This window comes from Caenorhabditis briggsae (assembly GCF_000004555.2).
Source record: "Caenorhabditis briggsae complete genome, chrI, whole genome shotgun sequence".
Taxonomy (NCBI): Eukaryota; Metazoa; Nematoda; class Chromadorea; order Rhabditida; family Rhabditidae; genus Caenorhabditis; species Caenorhabditis briggsae.
Genome location: NC_013489.2, coordinates 5,606,871 through 5,627,042, shown reverse-complemented (window position 1 = coordinate 5,627,042; position 20,172 = coordinate 5,606,871). Strand labels below are relative to the sequence as shown.

Here is a 20,172-nt window from a genome sequence, read left to right as displayed (position 1 = left end):
AGATATAGAACTTTATATGATAACAGTGAGCGAACCTGAACACCGCCCTTTATATGATTTATTTTTGAAATAATCAAGAATAGCCAAATAAATAAGTAATGATGAAGGTAATGGGTTGATAGTAAGTAAAACATCGATTACGGAAGAGCGGAAAGATTGATTTTGAAAACCACTTACAGACTATTGGGATCAAAGAAAACTTTTCGGAGAATGGAATACCCAAGTGAGAGCGTGTATTGTCGAATTAAAAAAGTGACAGCTGAGAATTTGAAAACTTTTGCTTTTTTTGATCTACGAAAAAGTGCGGCAAGAACGTAATATTTCAGAATTTCGGCTCGTTTGAGCTACTTTCGCGTTTAAGTTTAGTTTTTTGCTGAAAAATAGATTCTAGAGATGCTAACGATCATTTTTAGACCAAGAAATCAAAATTTTGTTCAGAAAATCCCACTAAATTCACATAAATAAAATGTGTTATCTACAGTATCCGTTTTCGCTCCGCCCCCTCGTAAATCGACACGAGCGCCGTCTCCGAGATTTTCAGTTGTCACTTTTTTTAATCCGACAATATCTATTCTCAACATAATACTCTGAACTTTTTTTCGTGTCAGTGTTCTGACACAAATAATTCATAGATATTGTGTAATTGTTTAAAAGAACTTGATCGAGAGCGAGCGGAGCGGCTGCTTGCGTCGATTTACGAGGTGGCGTTGCAAATCGGGGCGGAGTCTCAACTTTTGCTAAACTCTGCCGCAGTTGCACAGTAGACTGCGCCCCGATTTCCTCGGAATCAGTTCCACGCAGACAACCCCTTCCTCGCAATGGGTGAAGTCTCAGATTTTCAGGTGCCATTTTTTTCAGTTTGACAGAAGTCAGACCTATTTTCCACTTTAATATTTCCGCTGAACGTTCTTCTTCTTTCTTTCTCGCATTCATCAATCTATGTTTCTAGATGAACAACCGGGGAGGGTCTCGCGGATTTCCTCCACGACGATCCAGAGGTGGAAGAGGAAATAGTCGTGGAAACCGTAGTATGAGTGGAAACGGGGAATTCCGAAACGATTACAGCGATCGTGGATCGGATCGTCAAGGGAATCCAGATGGAAGGTGATCATTTTGTTTATTTGTGAAGTGATAGCTCATTATTTCTGTTACAGATCGCCTGAAGCCATTGACGGTTTCCCTTACCGTCGCAGTCCTTCTCCTCGTAATCCACCATTTGATCCATTCGTTGGACGACCATTGCAAGACCGTTCCAGGGAGGACCGTTCGCTCACTCCCGAATTCCGGCAGATGCTGTTGGATGAGCGTCCTTCTTTTGGCAGGAACGCAGCGAGAAAAAGTATCCCTGTTAATGTGAATCCACCTAGAAGAGATGAAGCCTCATCATCCTCGGTAACTAGCAACGAAACCGAGAAAAAATGGTCGCTGAAAATAGGTTAGTGTAGTACGTCTCAAACTCAACTCAATAAATATCTATTTTAGCGGAAGCCGATGAAGAAGTACGTCACGCTGAATACCTTCTCCACACAGCGAAGATCAAGAAGGAAATTGTTATCGCAAAATACAAGGAGTTTGCCGATAAGACTTATGTAAGTCTGTCAAATAATATGATTAACCTAATGTTTTTATTTCAGGGGGGAAATAATGGTCAGCCCAAACCAGCATGGTAGCTAAAATTCAAACGATAATACGATCATGTTGGAGATACGTTTTAATATCCTAATCTCACTTTCTGTCCAATACTTCTTTATATGTTTCAATACCCGCCGAGTAACCTGTGCCTTTATAATTTTTTTGATGTTTTTTTAAACACTCGCCTTTTTAATGAACTGCTTTAGAAAGGCCATAGTGAATCATGGAGAAAACTGTAGATTTTGAAATGGAGATCTTGACGAATTTCGTCAAATTGAAAGGAACTCAGGCTCCAGCATGTACCGAAAAGCCTATAATAGAAGGGACCCCACCCCGTCAATTTTGAGCTAATTTGTCTTGGCTCCTAGGCATGGTATCAAAACATCTCTGTAATTTTACAACAATTTTAAAAGTGAAACTATTCGCAATTTAAGAGAAGTTCATCAAAGGAAAATCCCTCGAGAGATTCTTGAGAATTCCCAGAATCGGAAAATTTGGAAATCGTGAAACGGGTCTTCGTTTTCTTGTATCTCATTCGTCCGCATTGTTTTTTCACTGTCCATATTTGGATTTCGCAATAACTTTTTAGAGTCGTCGGATTGCTCATTGTTAATGATAGCATCAAAATGGAGTTGCTAGATGTTAGTGATATCATTTTTTGGTGGAAAGAGCAACGTATTGAATAAAAACCGAATTGGGAAAAGAATCCACATTTTAGATATTTCACAACTCCAGATTAAAATCCATCTCTGAATTTGGCAATTAGTTCAGATTTTTCTGTAAATGAATTAATCAACAGAAAGCCAGTAGAAGCATACATTTTCAATGAATTATTCACTTTTTCGACAGGGTTTTTCAGAAGTATATGCGAACGATAATTATCTGGATTAGGGCAATCTTTGAAGTTCTCGTTCGTTTCCGGCAATTTCTGGTCGGAGTTTGATCGGATTCCGGATAATACTGCTAATAGATCCCACGGAGCTCCAACAAACTTATAACAAAGCTCCGACCAAAATCTGTCCATGGCCCGCTATACAGCCGTTTTTAGACAATTTGTTAGAATTTCTCCAATTGCCCAATGCTCTCCTCGTTGCTACCTTTATTCTCCCACTTGTTCTTCTTCCACAACCACCCAATATGCTAGGCTGACCCCTAAAAGGATTGATGACGTCATTTCCATCTGGTTTGTTCATCCTCGATATCTACCCCTTCTCTTCCATGAATACAAAAGAACCTGTGCATCGAGAACAGATATCTCACGCTATTCTTCTTCTTTTATTTGTGCTCTCACCCAAGCATTCTTTTTCATCTATTCATATTAATGTAAATTTGGAGAAGGAAGGGGTTTCTTCTTTTTTGAAGACAGTTGCATGGCATTTTATATGAAAAATACCTATCTCCGAAATGATCTCGATCAAATGCATAGTGCGAAATGTGGGAAAAAAGAAAAAATTCCTATTTTTCTTTTCAAAAAGGATTAGATTTTGAATCAATTAATTTTCGGGGGAAATTTTCGATGTCTCTTATGAAGTAGAGAACTCACATGAAGCAGTTGAATAGTCCCATTCTATAAAAAACCTTTCAAACTCTAAGCAATTTTGAGACAGAGTATGTAGACGATACAGTAACTTATTATTTCCGGTCCAACAGTTTTACACTTGAATTACAGTTATTGAAATTGATGAACTTCGTTCTCCAAGTTACTCTGAACTATCAAATGTGCCATACCACAATAGAACTGAAAATGGGATGAAATCTTATGAAAATATTGGGTAGCTTTTTCATTCCGGACATTCATGGCTTTCGGACTTTGTGCACGTCACCACAAAACTTTCAGCTGCCAATATGTTTTCCTTTTCTTCATTATTTTCTCCATAAAGATTTATCAACATAACAATTTAATCTTCATGAAAAACATTTTCTTATCCTCTCAACTAATCTAGTCACCTGACTGACGAACTATCTAAATAAACTGATCATATGCACAATATAAGGAAGCAGCTTATTCTTTCTATCGCCATGAGGCTTCTATAATCTTCTAATTGCCATGGATTTCACGTCTCCTTGCTAGTATAGGTGGCCAATTAATTTAGATTATCCGGCGACTTCGGGTGTTGGTTAGATTCCGGATAAGACCCCTACTAGAGCCGACCAAACTCTGCAAAATTTTGGACAAGATTCCAATCTAGTATAATTTAAATTTTCAACTTCCGGTCAAAATATCACCATGGCCTGCTTTTCAGCCGTTTTTGGCCAAGTTCCAACCATAAGTTGAGGAATATCCGTCCAAAAGACAAATCACATTCAAATTTTAACCAGAGATGACAAGCCTAGTAAAAATAGATAATTGAACAACAATCGGTCAAAGATATTCCTCTTTTAAAAAGGAAAGGATTCCAGTAGAATTTCCGTTCGTTCAGTGAAATTAGGTTACATGTTTCCTTCTTTGGCTCTTGTGGTTCATCCAATATAACATTATTCATGCGCAACATATTTTTCTGACCGCAAAACCTGTCATTGATGGGCCTCCTTTTACTTTTAACTCATTTTTTTCAGTTCGTGTCGAAGGAATGAAAAAATTGCCAACTGATAAATTGTTTATCAAAATATCAGAAGTGTTTGGTCGGTTTTTAATACTTTGCATAGGAAATGAGATAATTGAGCTTAAACTTGACAATGTGGGGTCTTCTATTAGGGATTTTACGGTAGTTTGAAAATTATCTCAATAACCATCAAAATGGTATTTGTGCAAATAGAATGTGCTATAACTTGTGATTGCATATTGTTCGCATGTGAAATTACTTCTCTCTCTCTTCTTTTTTTGACCTCACACCGTTCCTTCTATGAAACATGTTTATTTTTCCTCTTCTCTTTTCCCTTATTTTTTCTTCTTTTCCATATTTATGGAAACTATTGCAAAATGATGTGTTAGTGATTCATTTTTCCATCTATCACAATCCAATTCTTCTTCTTCTTTTTCTTCTTATCAATCAAAAAAAACATTCAATTCATCTTTTCCATTTTCTCTCTTCTTCATACAGTGTTTCACATAAAGTGAGCAATAGAAAATGCATTCGGGCGTTAAGAAAACGTCACAAAAACTAGACAGTGGGAAGCATGGGGAGAACGCAGACGCGAAAGAGGAAAAAACCGAGAATGTTCCGCAAGGCCCAAGGGGCGGCGCCAAAAGAATGGTGTGGTGCTTTAAAAGGGAATGGTTTTCAGCTTTTTCGGAGCAGTTTCAGAAGATTTTCGTGTTGAACTTAGGAAAAGGTCCTGAAATTTTGAATTTTTATTGAATTTTATTCTCTAGATAGCGAAAGTCACGCCTCCGGGAGGAATAAACTTCATTCAAAAATCGTGAGTTCAATCGAAGAAAAAGGTTTAGAAGCTAGATATATCAGATTATTTCTTTAAGTTTGACCGCAATTACTTATATTCTGGTAATTGGTATCAAGAAAACACCTATTTCTTTTTGATACACGCCCACCCAAGTTTACACTTATCTTCTAGTATGTAAATACTGATCTTCTAGTATGTAAATTCACTTCTCAACATCATATCCTGTATGTTCTATTTCCGTTCTCTTCGAATAATTCGATTTTTTGGTAACTTTAGTCAGTTTTACAAAAATACCCAGAAATCGGGAAAAATTAGAAAAATTGGTAATTTGAAAAGTCGCCAAAATATGAAAATTCTTTGAGATACTCACGAAAACGTACCGAAAAAACACAAAACTAAAAGTTATTTTCAGTTTAAAAGCGAAAATTCCCTAAAAAATGACCAAGATTTCGAAATTTCCAGGGGGTCCTAAAGATATTGACCGGCCAAAAATAGGTCTTTTTGGTGGTACTCTTGTACGGAAAGTGCTAAAATCATGAAAAATTGTCCCCGGGGGTTATTTTACATCCTGAATCGAATGAAATTCAAAGAATTTGGATATCTCTTCCCGTTCTTCCGCAACCCCCAAAATAGAGGGGGGTCCTAAAGATATTGACCGCACTGTATTAGAGTGATTACGGTATATTCCTCTGTTTTATTTGCCCTTCTCTTGTTTCTTTTTTTCGTTTCGGATATAATCTTCTTGTTCAAATTTATAACCTAACTTCTGAAAACCCATAGAACCTGTCAGTCATTCATAGAATCATTAAAACGATCTCCAATCCTTCCAGAACAATGGGTAGAGCCTTCGAAATCGATTTTTCAAAATTCTCTAGAACAGGTTTATGTTAGGTTTTCAAATTCTAGTTTTTCTTTTGAATGGTTCCATCTTATTCAGCGTCAATAAATTTTCTTTCCATCTCGGGCGGGCCATCCGAGAACACCCGTCACCCAATAGGGTGACGAGCCGCCAACCATCCGCCGGGCGACAGGCGGGCGCCACACCCGAGCGAGCGGGGCGGGTGAAACTCGCCCAAAATGTTAAGCTTGGAAGTCAATATCTAAAATTTTAAAAAGTTCTCTGGTTCATCGTCGTCGTTTTATTATATATCAAACTTCTCAAGTTCCGCTATGCACTACCTGTTCATCATTTTTCCTTGATTCCATTATCATCTCAAACGGTCACCCTCCTTATCTTATCTTTTCCTTTTTCTCTCATACTCAGCCCATTCCTCTTTCTTTTCTATTTTTCTCGAACTTCCGTAAATCAGAAAAAATCATTTTTAATTTTAAATTAACTTTTATAATTATTCGCTTTGTTTATGAGACTGAATTTGAAAACGTTCTCTCACTTCTTCCTCCTTTATCTCTTTCTTTTTTGTATTCAAAATCAAATTTTCTCGTTTCAGTAACCAACAAACTTTTCAAGAATGCCATCGAAGGCCAATAAGAGGAAGGCTGCTGCCGAAAGATCTGCCCAGTTGGCTGCTGAAGCTGTCGATACTCCGGGATCGGATGTGACTCCAGCCAACGTTCCAGCTACCGCCCCTGTTTCTGCTCCAACTAGAGCAGCTCCACCGACTGAAGCTCTTGCTGCTCTTGGAATATCTACCGATGCTCCGTCAACTCCAGATCAGTCATCTCCATCTTACGGAAAGAAGAAGCATGTTCCATACGAGCTTCCAGCGAAGCTCACACCTCTTCAAAAAACGAGTTCATTCAAAGTGATCACCAATTCTTATCCAATGGAAGTCGAGAAGAAAACTTGCTATCGTTACGATGTACACGTTCTGGCACGGCAAGAGGATGGGAAGACGATCGAGTTAACGGGATCAAAGGGAAGCGATCGTCAGAGACAATCGGAACTTCATGAGATCATCAATATTGTTCTGCGTCAAGAAGGGACCCAAGGCATAACATGTATCTATGATGGAGCTGCCACCATATATGCCAACGGACAGATGAAAAATAAAAAAACTGGGGCGGCCGGTTCAATTCAAACCACAGTGGAGAGTTCGAAAGTTTCGGAGGAAGTTAGAAGAAATTACTTCTGCAATGGACAACGAGGAAGCTTCCATGTCCTTATCGAACCCAACACTGCTCAATCAACACTGCTCACCACCGACGTCCTCCACGAGAGTCTCAACTCAACTTCATGCCCCGTCACCCAAATGTGCCAAATTGCTCTTGGTGAGGAAGCCAGATTGAAAGGATTCATGAGCACGGAGGGAGGAAATGAGCTCTTCGACAAACCAAATTTAGCCAGGTCTAGAGAAGGAATTGAAACAATGGATGGTGTTGGAGCTAGTGTGAAGATTGCCACAGGACAAACTGGAAAAGGAGCAGCTCATGTTGTCATTGACTGTAAGTTTGCAGCTGGAATCATTGAAATGACCATTTCACTTTTCAGATAAAAAGAAGCAATTTTTCGCTGCTGGGCCTCTAGTCAACCACGGAATCAATTGGAATGATAGTGCTGAAGCTAAAAAACGAATAAAGAATCTAAAGATTGGTACTACTTATTCGTCCCAAGTGATACGTGCCACCGGAGTCTCGAAGGAACCAATGTCTCAACTCACATTTATTGACAGGGATGGCAACGAACAGAGTGTCATGAAGACAGCCAGCGAGCTTTCCGGAATCCCTATTGCGAAGTTCAACAAGAACTGGCCAGCAGTGCAGGTTAGAAAGGGGAGAGTCACTTTTAGCTTCCCGATTGAAGTCGTCCGAGTGCTTCCAAATCAAAAATTGACGCCAATACACGGACAACCGCCAAAATGTGAAAAAGCATACAAACGATATCAATTGATGGATGCAATTGGAAAGAAGGCATGCCTCCTATCTCCGAACAACACTCTATCGGCGTTTGGAATGAAAATTCAAAACACTCCGATCGTCGTTGATGCCGTCGCCGCCAAACTGCCAACTATTCTCTACAAGGACAATTCAAAGACGTCCCCGGCCATTGCAAAGCAGGTATCCGTTTTGACTTCTTTTTGAAAAATCATATTTAGACTTTTTCAGGCCAAATGGGAAATCGGTCGAAGCTCCTTCATACTACCAAAAACAGTGAACTCGATTATGATTTTGTTCAATAACGACAGAGCAGAAAACACTAAAAAAATTAATATTTTGATTGAATCTCTCTCCACATTCGCCAAACAATTGGGAGTAGTAATTGGAAGCATCACTAGTAAAAATTTGGCTGAAGATGGAAATTATAACAGCTTGAGATCAGAAGATGCCCTTCGTACAGTGAGTAATCAAGAAATGTTATTAAATCTTCAAATCGTTCAATATTACAGTTCTATGCTCATCTCAAAGAGCAATTAAAGCAGCAAGGATCATCTCAGAAACCGTCCCCATACGTTATCTATGTGGACCATAGTAGCGAACCTTATCACCAGCTTCTCAAGTACCTCGAAAGGAAATTTGAAGTCATGACTCAGCATTTGAATTTCGACAAAGCACTCCAAATCCGCTCCGGCTCGCCATTACTGTAAGTTATTTTTTATGATTCTTTGTGTATTTTATTTCTGGGTTTCAGTGGAAAAAGTACCATGACAAATATCTTGATGAAGATCAACTTGAAAAACGGAGGATTGAATCACAAGGTCCTTCCTGACCCCTCAATGTGGGTTATTTTTAACATTATTTTCTTTATAATGATTTTTCTTTCAGCGATCACCTCTGGGGAGACAAATCCAACACTCTCATTATCTCCTACGATGTTTGTCATTCTTCCGGAAAAGTCTACAAGAAAGGAGAGACTTGCTTCGAGCCAAGTTGTGTTGGAGTATGTTGAAAACAACTATAAACCAAAAAAATAATATCTTACTTTCAGTTTGGATACAATGGAACCAGTGTCCCAGAAGCTATCATAGGAGACTTCCACTACCAACTTCCACGGAATGAGCAGGTCGATCCTTCTGTGTTGACTCTGCGAGCCAAGTTAATGACAAATGCCTACGTCAAAGCTCGAAAAATGTGGCCTGCAAACGTTCTGATCTTACGTGATGGTGTCTCCGAAGGACAAAATGCAATGGTTCGTTTGGAAGAGTTCCCGGCCATTCAAAAAGGAGTCATGGATGCTTTCAAAGGAAACAAGGACAAGGATGCCAAACCTGCTTTCGCTCTTCTGGTTGTCCTAAAAACCAATTCCAATCGTTTGTATCTGAGAACCCAGACCCAGAGTGGTAATTTTTCATTTGAATTTCGTTCTTATTAAGATATTTTCAGGAATCGAAAATGTGCCACCAATGACAGCAGTTGACCATACAATTGTGAAAAAAGAAGGTGTCGAAATGGTCATGGTCTGCCATCACCCCTTGAACGGAACAGCTCAACCAGTTCTTATCAATATGCTTGTGAATGAAAAAGTCTTCGAAACGAATGACCAGATTGTGAATCTGATGGGAGCAACCTGCTGTGCTCACCAAGTCAGCACCGGCATCACATCCATTCCAGAACCGATATGTGCTGCCGATGATTATGCCAAGAGGGGAGCTGATCTTTTCACAAAGTATCAAGAGTAGGTTTCCCTCGAATTCTGATGAAAATGTATTCGATTATTTCAGGGAGAACAGGAACAATATGCCGACGATTGAAGGTCCCGACGGCGTGTTGCAACTCGACTTTGACAAAATCACGCGGGAGCTGTGCTTCGAGTTTACTCGCTTCAAGTTGAATAGAATGGCTTGAATAATCAGTCTGATACTATTTCAACCCCACCCACCCGCTTGTGAATTTTGAATAATCCCTATGCTGTTCTATTTCTTATTTTATTCTTGTAAAAAAATTCTTTAACAAAGTTAAGTATATTGTTATGAAAAGTGTTTTTTGTGATTCAAGCTTTTTCAGGGAAAAGAAATTAGCATTAGAATAGATTCTTCGGAAAATATGGGGTGAAGAAATAAGAAAAAAAAGAACGAATTTCGGTTTATTATCTTGGTATGCAAAAATCGGAGCTGTGGGAGAGGAAATCTGATGTCTGCGGCTACAGTCGAAATACCGTAGTTAGCGAATATTTTAGATTTAGAAAATTTACCTTTCCAACTTCTTTGAAATGCTTTAACACAAAAAGGAAGGAGTCAAGAAAAATGGACAGACAATTTTAGGTTAGGGTGGTTTTCGTTACGGGTAACCACGGTGTTTTCTCAGAACATCTTGTAAATGCGCTCAAACGGGAATTACCGTATACTACAGAAAAATTAGCGTTGGTCTCGACGCGAAAGCTTCAAATTGAACTGATGAGTCACTACTTACAGCATGGAAAAAAGCGCTCAAAGATTTTCTCTTCCACAGATCTGATTTCTTTGGGTACAAGAGTAATATAGAATCTCCAAGTCAAGAATCCCAGGTACAGAAGGTTGTCAAAAGAACAAAAAAATTCGGGTTTCGAGAAAACGAGATTTCATCAGATTCAGAAGATCTTCCCGTAATGTACATAAGGCAACCAAATGAACTTATTTCTACTTCTTTTCCTTCTTCTTCTTCTTCTTCGGTTTCTCCGACAACTCATCCCTTTTTAGTTAAAACTTCTTCTTCTTCTTCCTCTTCTTCTTCGTTTTCGTCATTATCAGTACTTAAGGTCAAAGAGCAGAAAAACAGAAAAAAAGAAGAAAACTAGCGCCCGTCACTGTCCAAAACTGATAATATTTCGGATCATTTTTCTTTGGAATTCCATTTTTCACCTTCGTCTTCCACCCAACACCGCCCTCATCTGTCATCATCCAATTCGTCCGTATCAACCACGTGACTTATTCCGGCTTGTGTATATTTATAGTTTGTTGCAACTGAAAGGGAAGAAGAAACAACGGTTTTATCAGTGTCCGAAGCTTCTCTGTTAACAAAAGAAGCAGCGTTTGTGTTCAACACACCAACACGTTTTGTCATAAACGATAACCCCAAAAAAGACAACTGTTTATGATCCCTCTTGTTTTTATCGGTAATTCGGAGAGGCGAGGAAGGGTATCTTTAATGGTCGCTATCTCTCCTTGCGGGGGTATTTTTATCACTTCTAACAGTTCTTCTCGAAGTTGTAAAAGGAATAGAAGATTTGAATTCAAACACGCATTGATCTTATAGCCCAGTTATAGTAAGATGCAAGAAAAAAACACTTCGGGAAAGGGATTTGATATCAGAATCAGTGATTTACAATCGGTCAAAAAAAAGCTCGTCCTCTTCTCCCTTATATCAATATGTCATTATTCTGCTTCTTCGTCTGTGTCCACTATAATGAAAACATCCACGCGGTTGTCGGCGTCGTCGAATTCCTCCGACGACGTTCTGTGAGAGTGTGTGTCTAAGTCTATTTTAATTGAAACCAACTATACTATCCTCTGATCTCTCTTTCTTCTTTTTTTCCCATCGCTTGATTTCTTCTTCTTCTTCTTCTTGGAAGGTCACTAGTTTATCAATTTGCAGACCTATGTTAGCACTAGTGGAGCGTCGACGACGACGTCATTTCCCAGAGCCACGTAATGGTGCTCATCAGTACATGTGAGTGAAGAAACGCCGTCTCATCGAATTCCAATTTTACAGGCAAAACTTGCGCGGGGCTCACACTAATACACTCTTCATTGCATATACAGTCAACCATGGTACTGTGGATCCAAACACTCCCGGTGTGTACAACAATCCTAGTACTGCTGTGGTAACGAATTTTTCGAATATCCAACAGAAAATACCATTTTCAGTTCACTTTCAACGGAACTACAAGACCTGAGCATTTTATCGACTACTTCCACTTTCAAAAGGCTTCAATTCAACACATTGACCCACAAGTGATTCAGCGGGTAACACAGTGGATTCTGGAAGATTTCAGATCAGAACGAGAGATCCTTCCGGATTATATTATCGTATTGCGTGATCAAGTTCACGATTACTTGCAACCAACGGTAGGTAGTGCAAGTAGAAAGTGACCAGCTAAACTTGAAGATCACATGCATGTCTTTCATGAAAATAGAGAAAAGTGGACGCTGCGGCAATTCCTATCAATATCGTACCAAAAAAAGTTAGATCCCTGTATATGAAAATTCTTGACTCCATTCCGAATGATGTTCATTAGTCTTCTTGTGAAACAAAATAACCGATGGGATTCGTCAGTTGGTGTATTCAAAAAAATAAGCGGGGCACAACAAATAACAAATAACAAAAAGTAAAAAGATGAAAAATGAGAATCAATTGGTCTCCATAGCTTCGGCAGTCTTCTTCTCCTTTGTTGCTGCTCTCGTTTTGACTGTGTTTTTGTTGGCCACTGGCGCTCTGATAAGATGCATCTTCTTGTCGACTTTCGCGAGGAGTCCCTTCTTCTGTACGATCTTTCCTGGTTGCAAGCGTTTTCGGATCAAATTTCCATATCTGCAAAAAAAACAAATTATGAAAAAATTGTGTCAGAAACACTTCATACCTCTTTGTTTTTAATGCGGAAATAGTTTTAGCAGCTTCAATTGTCTTCTGGAACAGAGCTCTCTCATACTTCACTGGCTCATCTCTGCGCTGTTCCAAAAGTTGTGTAGCGTCGTTGATGAGCTCCTTTCCGCGAGCACGACGCGAAGCTTTGGTGAAACGAAGCTTTCTTGGGTTCTTCTTCTTTTTGAACAATTTGTTGCATCTGGAGCGGCAGAATTTGAACACCTGAAAGTGAAAAAAGATTTTTAAAAATTTTCTCCGTATTTCTTCTATTATGGGGTTATTCATGATATAAAAATGTGATTTTGAACCTATTCATTCTTTTCTTTTGTGTTCAGTAAATAATTCATAAATAACCCCATTACAGAAGCACATAATTATATTTGAAATCCACTTACTGTGCTATCGTTTCTGACGAATTGAATTCCATGTCCCGGGTAGATCGGAGAAGAGCAGAAGTAGCATTTTTCAATGCGCATTTTTTACCTGAAAATAATCAGTAACTTTTTAAGTTTTCATATCAGGAAAAATGGCTTGAAAGTTTTCAAAATCGCTTTTTTAGTGCTAGAAAAGGAAAACGAAGAAAATATTTGGTCGCGAAGTGTGTCAGGTGACTAGAAATGCGCCAGCGACGACCTTGCGCCATTGGGTTGCAAAAAAGCGGGGGAATTCAAAAAATAATTTTACTCTTCTGCAGGTAGAGCGTGAGGAATTCGAAGCATTCAAGGAAGCTATTTCAAAATACGCCGAAGAAATTCGAGGAGATCATAATTGGGTGCCCAGGTTGGCGTTTGGATTAGCTCCATGGAGACCTGAAAACTCGGAGCCACTGGTTTACTTGTTTCAGAATGACGATCATATTTTTGAAACAAACGAAGAGTTTCAGCATTTGATTGTCAGCATGTTCATCACGATTCGAATTCAAAACTTCCGATTCCCAGTCCTAGAGCCGTTTTGGGCAGCTGAACATACGGCCAATCTATGGACTAAATTGTTCCCATCATATGCTACGTAAGTTGAATAAACGATTCTCCAAAATTTGAATGTTATTTTCAGCTTCACTGCTGCTCAAAACCGACCACTTCCTCGTGTCGGAAACACCGAGCAGTACGATTTCGACGCAATTTCCCTACAATTCCACCTTGATCCCAATTGAAAGGAGTCTGAACTTTGTTGAACCTCTTTTACGTTGATGCAACTAAATATCATAATAAACACTTCAGAAAAAAGATAATTAACTAGTTTCATATCATTCGAAAAGCAGGAGTTCTATTATAAAATGAGAATTAAGTCAGTAAAAATACACTGCTGAGTTCAGATGTGGAGAACCGTAGAATTGAAGAAATTTGAGTGTCTAGAATAGGAAAAAAACATCGAAACTGGCATGAAAAATGGAATTATTTGATCAATCATTGGACTCTTGGCCGTTTGGGATCAGAGTGTCCTTCATGTGAAAGATGTTCTCTCTTTCTGGCATCCAGAACACGAAGTGCGTGGTTGATGGAGCTGGAAGACAGTTTTATTCCGACGAATTAATTTGAATAATGTACCCGAGCAAATATTCTTCTGTGACTGGACGAAGCATTGTGTCCAAAACATTTTGAGCAGTTCGCAGTCCGTTGGGAAGAGATTTATCAGTACGTTCTCGCATGAACACCCATTCCGTTGCCTACAAAATTGAATTGAAAAAAATTTTATTATGTAATGTCTTACTTGTCCCCGCTCGTTCACTTTTAACGTGCATTCAATGATTTTGCCATCATATTGTCTGAGGGATGCTGTCGCTTTCATCGACCCAAATGGTTCTCTCTGGTTTTGAACGAATAAATGTCCAGTCCATTCAGGAAGCATTCCCTCGCGACATACTCTGAGCACACCGATATTAACCGGAATGATAATGTAACACTCACTTGGTTATTTTCAGAAGGAAATCAACAGAGTTGTGGGATGGGGGTTTCCATTTCAAAACTTTGTCACATCTTCCAGTCTCATATTGCTGAAAAACATTCATTTTGTGTTAGTAAACCACATATCGAACATACTCTGTCAGTTGGCTGAAAAATGAGTCCGTCAATTTCGTGTCCAACATTTTTTACGAATTTTCTTTCAAATAATTTCCATGTGGTCTCGAGAACATAGAAGTCTTTTCTCCTGACAGACATAGTTTGCCGTTCCCGACGCAACTTTCCACTTCTGAATCCAGCGTCTCTTTTATCGATAATTTCAGTAGAAATGATTTTGAATCGCTTAGAAAACGGCTCCTTCATTACATTGAATCCCTGAAAATCGAAACCAAAATGGAATTCGAGCTAGATATCGAACCAGGCTTGGTCGGATAAAAGTTTTCGGAGAATCGGATACACGAGTTTTTCTCCGACTTTTCTTCGGATAATTTCGGAGTATTTCGGATAAAAGGTTTTTTGGCCTTTAATCGAGGCGAGCGACAAAAAAACACAACTTTCCGATGAGCAGCAACATTAATAACAACTAAAAGGGCAAAACTAACATCTTTAATACTGCAGGAAGCGATATTTTGGTCTAACTTATTGCTTAACTTTCGGAAGATTTATGCCTCTGTCGGAGAAATTGTCCGAAATTATCCGAGTGTATCCGGGAAAAAAGCTCGGACAATTCTCCGTCGGATAATTTCTCCAAATAATTAATAAAATTTTCCGGAGGATTCTCCGTCGGAGAATTCATCCGAAGAATAATGTCGGATATTTATCCGTAGGATAACTTATCCGAAATCATCCGAAAAACTCGGATAATCGGATATCCGATTATCCGACTCCGACCAAGCCTCTATGGAACGTACCCCAATTCTCATAACATCGTAAATTAGCATTCGAGGATGATCACGAAGAATACCATGCTCTTCTACCTGAAATTTTCTCTTCAAAATAATATTATTGTGAGGATGTTTCAACCTTGTCAATGATGACTTCAGTGTCGACAACTGTTCCTTTAAGTGGTGATCCATCATTGTTCACAAAATCTAAGTTATCAATTTCAAACACCTCGTTGTCACGATCAAATGCGTAGACCTCGCCATCATTAATATAAACGATGTACCTGAATTTTTTTCTAATTTTCGGTGAATATTTGTAAGTGTAACCTCATTCCGTCGGCTTTCCATGACACCATGTAAGGTTCTTTCTCAAAGCAATTGATGTTGTCTCGACTTAATGATACTGGTTGGAGCCCGGGAAATCCTTGTTTTGACCATTTGCATAGTTCTTGTATCTGAAATGGCATTTCATGAATTTCATTCAATGCAATGAGTACCTTTGCTTGTAGTATACTTTTCTTCCCCGGATCTTCAACATGTCTTGCTCCCTTCACTAGTCCGTCCATGAACTGTTTTACACCGGCACCATTGTTTTTACCATTACTACTGCTAGCGCTTTGATTCCCGTTTCCTGAATATTGATAAGTTTTAGATAAAAAGTAGGAAATAAGAAGTGGAAAACCATTTGCAAAATTAGCTTGGCTGCTTGAAGCTGTGCCGTTGTTGTTTTGATTTGATCCATCAGTGTAGTGATGTTCTCGCTCCCAATCAGGCTTTTCTGGAGCCATTACTCTCTCATCTTCTAGCGGTTCATAACGTGTATATAGGTCATCGATGTAGTCTTGTTTATAGATTCCTCCTTGACGATTTTCAGCAAACTCACGGATTGCGGCATCCAGACCGTACTCCTGAGAAAAATTTTCTTTTCAAAATATTATGACTGTCTGAGAAAAAAGGTTCAGAAGCAGAGACAATTTGTCAGCGTCTCGAGCTTATATGTGATGTTCGCATACACCTGACTCTAAACTCTTTTTTCTCCGACCGAGATAATACTTTTTAATTACATGTCCGTACATTTACTTGAAACAAATAGGCGGCGATTAAGAATCCTGTTCTGTTGAATCCGTGTGTGCAATGAAGACCCACTAAAAGATCTGCATTTTTCTCATGAAATTCTGTGACGATCTTAATGAATGTGTCGGTTTCCTCTTTAGTAGGAGACATTCCACGACCAGCCATCGCCATTTTTACATATCTACATGATTTTTCTGTGACCTAAAATTGAATCAATCCATGTTTGTTGCACACGAATCATTGTCTCACTTCGTCCGGAAAATAATATCGATCTGTATTGGTAAGGTCAATCCACAATCCTATTCTACGGCCATTTAGAAATGGGCTTGAAAAGACGTCTGCTGGACTAAATTTCCATTTCCGCTCGGGAATCTGCTGATCATACATTTTACAGAGTGGTGTTTTGAATGGAAAAAACAAATCATTCACAATCTGTAAGAAAAATGTGTAAGAATCACTCAAATCACACTTTTCACGAACCGTTCCCGTTTTTGGACAATGTAGCCATCTATCAGGCAGTCCCAATCTAGCTTTATCGGGAGTCGGTCCTTTTGGAGCCATTGTCGCCGAATTTCAGAAATAGAAACCGACAGAGATTCTAGACGAAAAGCGGCGAATTCAGCTGCAGTCTTGCGAAATTTTTCGCCGGCGTTGTTTGCGCGTTTCCAGTGGTATGACACCTTTTCGGTGCGTTGGCGCATTTTCGAAATTTCGCATTTATGAAATAAATCTTGAAAAATGAGGAAAACCTCAGAGATTCGACGGGAGAAAACTGGGAGAGATATCGGTTCGAACTGGGAGAGGTTTTGGGTCGAACAGATATGTCACTGTGTTCTCTGCAGCTTCTCTCTTGGTTCGAACGAGCGGCGGAGTGTCGTTTGCGCGCGCAGTTTAGTGGAATTTAAATTTTCGCCCCTTATTTAACAATCAAATCAAACTAATTAACAAAAATATTTATTGAATCGAATGAATAGGAAGAATATAAGTATAAATAACTAAAAAGTAAAAAAATAACCTCATGAAATGTATTGTATTGAAATGTGAGCTAACTTCTTATTCTCAGCTCCGGTATCGCAGTATTCAGAACTTCGAAGTGAATCACGATATCCGGAACTCTCCTGCAAACCTTCTTTAGTGCTCTCGTATTTTTGCAGCTTGTAGCATTATGGCGACTGGAGCTCTGGAATGAGATATAGGTCATAAGTCTGCAAAAGGGAAGTGTTCATACCGTTTTGTTCATAGTACATTTATGTCCTCTAGCGGACGATGTGTACTCTTCCTTGAGATTCATTTAATAAGTTATCTTCTTCGCTTCTTAGTGCAAGCTAAATGCACTTTCTTTCAGTTCTTCAGAAAATAAAATCCCAATTCGAATTCTTTAGCTTTTCATTGTTTACAGGTTTGTAATTTCTCTTTCAATCATCATAGGCTTGGGGTTGTAGATAGGATGAATATTCTTTATGAAATCAAAGACGATTCAACTGAAAGAACAAGGTTTTTAATTATGTGATGTTGTCAATAAACTCACTCAAAGCCTACACTGAACTCATCGTTTTCAGTAAATCGAGATATTCTCTATCTTTCCTGACAACGTAAGGTTCCCAAGTTTTCCATGTTGATTCCGAGTGACGTTATCCGAGAGATTTTGCACTAAACGGCAAACTTTCACCGAATGTTTCTCGCAATATTTAGGAAACAATGACGAGAAAAGCGACTCCTGAGAAGTTCATTTGTATACTCTTCTGGAAACCCTCTTAACAGTATTTAGATCATAAACGAATTTTCCGGCATGACGAACCAACTTCGCTATTTAAGCGGATGAGTTCAACAGCCATGTACATAATTACCGTACTGAGAATGCCGCGTCAAAATCCATTCATTAGATAACTCATTTTATATAATTAATCCCGATATATTTAAATCGTTTTGATTGAGTCATAACTTCTTTATTCCATTGAAAGTTTTCTTTATTCCATTGAAAGCCTGCAATTTCACGCATGTTTTTTGTCACTAGATTTCCAGACTAACCTGCTCACTACAAGCCGCGATTTCCGAAACTCAGAGCTTTTGAAATAGTGTAAATTGAGGTGAGAGCAATTTATCGATCTCTTCTTCCTTTTTCGGTTATCTCTTTCATAGTTTTTACAAAACCATTCAACGCTGAAAAAGACGGAAAAAATGTTACCTGCAGAGCTCTCTCCGAATTCGAAATTCTCAAAATCGTCGTTTTTTTTGTCGGTCATAAAAATCGCAGTATTCTATAGAAGCCGTAAACATAAATAGAACATATGCATGAATAAAACTTTGAATATTATAAATTACAAAAAACTGTTTTTGCCAACGACGCTCCTCCTTTACAGGTGCGCCTATTTTAGCAGCTTTGCAGCCGTTCGAACCTGGTTCTCTCGGCGTTTTCGCCAGACCCCCTTTCTCTCCCAGTTTTCTCCCGTCGAATCTCTGAGACTTTATAGAAACGATTTATGTATTAAATAATCAAATAGGTTATCAAATATCTTTCTTCTTGTCGTTGTCGTCCTTTTTCTCATTGCTGGTCTTTTTTTCTTCTTCCGGATTTTTCTGGTCATCCATACCATCGTCCACCTTCTCATCTTTTTTGTCTTCATCCTTCGATTTTTTCGGACCCGTTTTCTTTTCCGCCTTCATGTCATCCTTTTGCTTCTTAAAATTCGCTTTAGCTTCGTTTGCCTGAAACCAGTTCTTTGTTAGGAAGAAAATTTTTTTACAAATTTCCGAACCATTCCTTCCAAATTCTCGATATCTTCCAGAGCAGCCTCCCATAGTTCCATTCGGTTTTTAAGCTCTTGTTTTAGTCCGAGTAGACCTCTTTTCATGTGCATCAGCTTGATTTTCAAATCAGCAAGCAGTTTTGCATTATCCACCGGTGCTGCTGGCGGTTTCACTTGTGTCGCTAGTGGATCAGCCATTTCAGTCACTTATCTTCAAATAATCTTCTTCTTTTCAGTAATGGCGACCGATGAAGTGGCGCAGGATGTGTCTCAGGTCACCGACTTCTACTACCACACGTGTAGAAAGTTCAGGATATTCTCCGAGAAGGTTGACACAGTTCCTGCTGGAAAAACAATCAGAAATCGTCTTGCTACGTCTTCACAACTCGGAGTGACGTTTGCTCTTGTAGGCACTAACCAGGTGAATATCCCTAAAATTAGAACAGTGATTTATAACTCATGTTTTCAGCTGTTATGTTTTCCTACGAAAAGTCTACTCAGTTACAAAGTAACTCGGGAGAACATGATTGTTGAAGTGACGGATCTTTCTGCCAAATCTATCGGACTACACGGAGTTGAAGAGATTAACGATATGGGAGTCAACTCTGACGGCACACTGCTGGCAGTTTTACAAACTAGAAACAATGATGTTTCTGTAGATGTATTCGATATAAAATCTCTCTGCTCAGCTGTCAGTTCTGTTCCGTTCAAACCAATCTGCTCAACACGTGTTGGTACAGAACAAGTCAACCAAGGAAGTTGTTTTGAATGGAATCCTGCGTTTCCGGATACGTTCGCAGCTTCATCTACCGATAGAAGTATAATGGTTGCAAAGATCGATGTTAAAAATCCATCCAGTCAAAAACTCATTGGAATCGGGAAACTTGGAGCTATCACTACTGCGATCAGTTGGAGCCCGAAGGGAAAACAACTAACGATTGGAGACTCGTTAGGAAAAATCGTACAATTGAAGCCGGAGCTGGATGTTGTTAGAAGTCAGGCTGGACCAAAACACACTCCCGCTTATGGAAAAGTAACTGGCCTATGCTGGCTTGCAACTACTGAATGGCTTGTTTCTTTTGAAAGAGGAACGGATCATGACGCGTATCTGATGAGATGTAAGAAAGACAAACCCAC

The 20,172-nt window shown here is 39.1% G+C and overlaps 6 protein-coding genes across 6 annotated transcripts; 3 read left to right on the top strand and 3 right to left on the bottom strand.

Moving 5' to 3' along the window:
• Nucleotides 1-949: 949 nt before the first annotated feature.
• Nucleotides 950-1,670, top strand: CBG25220 (the record flags this gene model as incomplete). Its single annotated transcript, XM_045235471.1, has 4 exons — nt 950-1,104; nt 1,155-1,435; nt 1,483-1,589; nt 1,635-1,670. 4 exons carry the CDS (start codon nt 950-952, stop codon nt 1,668-1,670), a joined length of 579 nt encoding a protein of 192 aa, XP_045098241.1.
• Nucleotides 1,671-6,443: 4,773 nt separating this feature from the next.
• On the top strand, nt 6,444-9,714 carry CBG03703 (the record flags this gene model as incomplete). Its single annotated transcript, XM_002639120.1, has 9 exons — nt 6,444-7,377; nt 7,424-7,989; nt 8,038-8,268; nt 8,319-8,512; nt 8,561-8,647; nt 8,695-8,809; nt 8,858-9,209; nt 9,253-9,544; nt 9,591-9,714. The coding sequence occupies 9 exons, from the start codon at nt 6,444-6,446 to the stop codon at nt 9,712-9,714; spliced, it is 2,895 nt and encodes a 964-aa protein (XP_002639166.1).
• A 1,499-nt stretch (nt 9,715-11,213) lies between these two features.
• On the top strand, nt 11,214-13,582 carry CBG03701 (the record flags this gene model as incomplete). Its single annotated transcript, XM_002639118.1, has 6 exons — nt 11,214-11,311; nt 11,440-11,514; nt 11,557-11,668; nt 11,712-11,912; nt 13,124-13,437; nt 13,483-13,582. The coding sequence occupies 6 exons, from the start codon at nt 11,214-11,216 to the stop codon at nt 13,580-13,582; spliced, it is 900 nt and encodes a 299-aa protein (XP_002639164.1).
• On the bottom strand, nt 12,195-12,905 carry Cbr-rpl-24.2 (the record flags this gene model as incomplete). Its single annotated transcript, XM_002639119.1, has 3 exons — nt 12,195-12,375; nt 12,425-12,651; nt 12,825-12,905. The coding sequence occupies 3 exons, from the start codon at nt 12,903-12,905 to the stop codon at nt 12,195-12,197; spliced, it is 489 nt and encodes a 162-aa protein (XP_002639165.1).
• A 253-nt stretch (nt 13,583-13,835) lies between the features above and the next one.
• On the bottom strand, nt 13,836-16,849 carry Cbr-cel-1 (the record flags this gene model as incomplete). The annotated part of the gene is made up of 11 exons (XM_045235453.1): nt 13,836-13,932; nt 13,977-14,095; nt 14,140-14,293; nt 14,337-14,422; nt 14,469-14,705; nt 15,242-15,307; nt 15,354-15,498; nt 15,542-16,122; nt 16,289-16,489; nt 16,538-16,720; nt 16,769-16,849. The coding sequence occupies 11 exons, from the start codon at nt 16,847-16,849 to the stop codon at nt 13,836-13,838; spliced, it is 1,950 nt and encodes a 649-aa protein (XP_045092469.1).
• A 1,944-nt stretch (nt 16,850-18,793) lies between these two features.
• Nucleotides 18,794-19,095, bottom strand: CBG03699 (the record flags this gene model as incomplete). Its single annotated transcript, XM_002639116.2, has 2 exons — nt 18,794-18,994; nt 19,045-19,095. 2 exons carry the CDS (start codon nt 19,093-19,095, stop codon nt 18,794-18,796), a joined length of 252 nt encoding a protein of 83 aa, XP_002639162.2.
• Nucleotides 19,096-20,172: the final 1,077 nt, after the last annotated feature.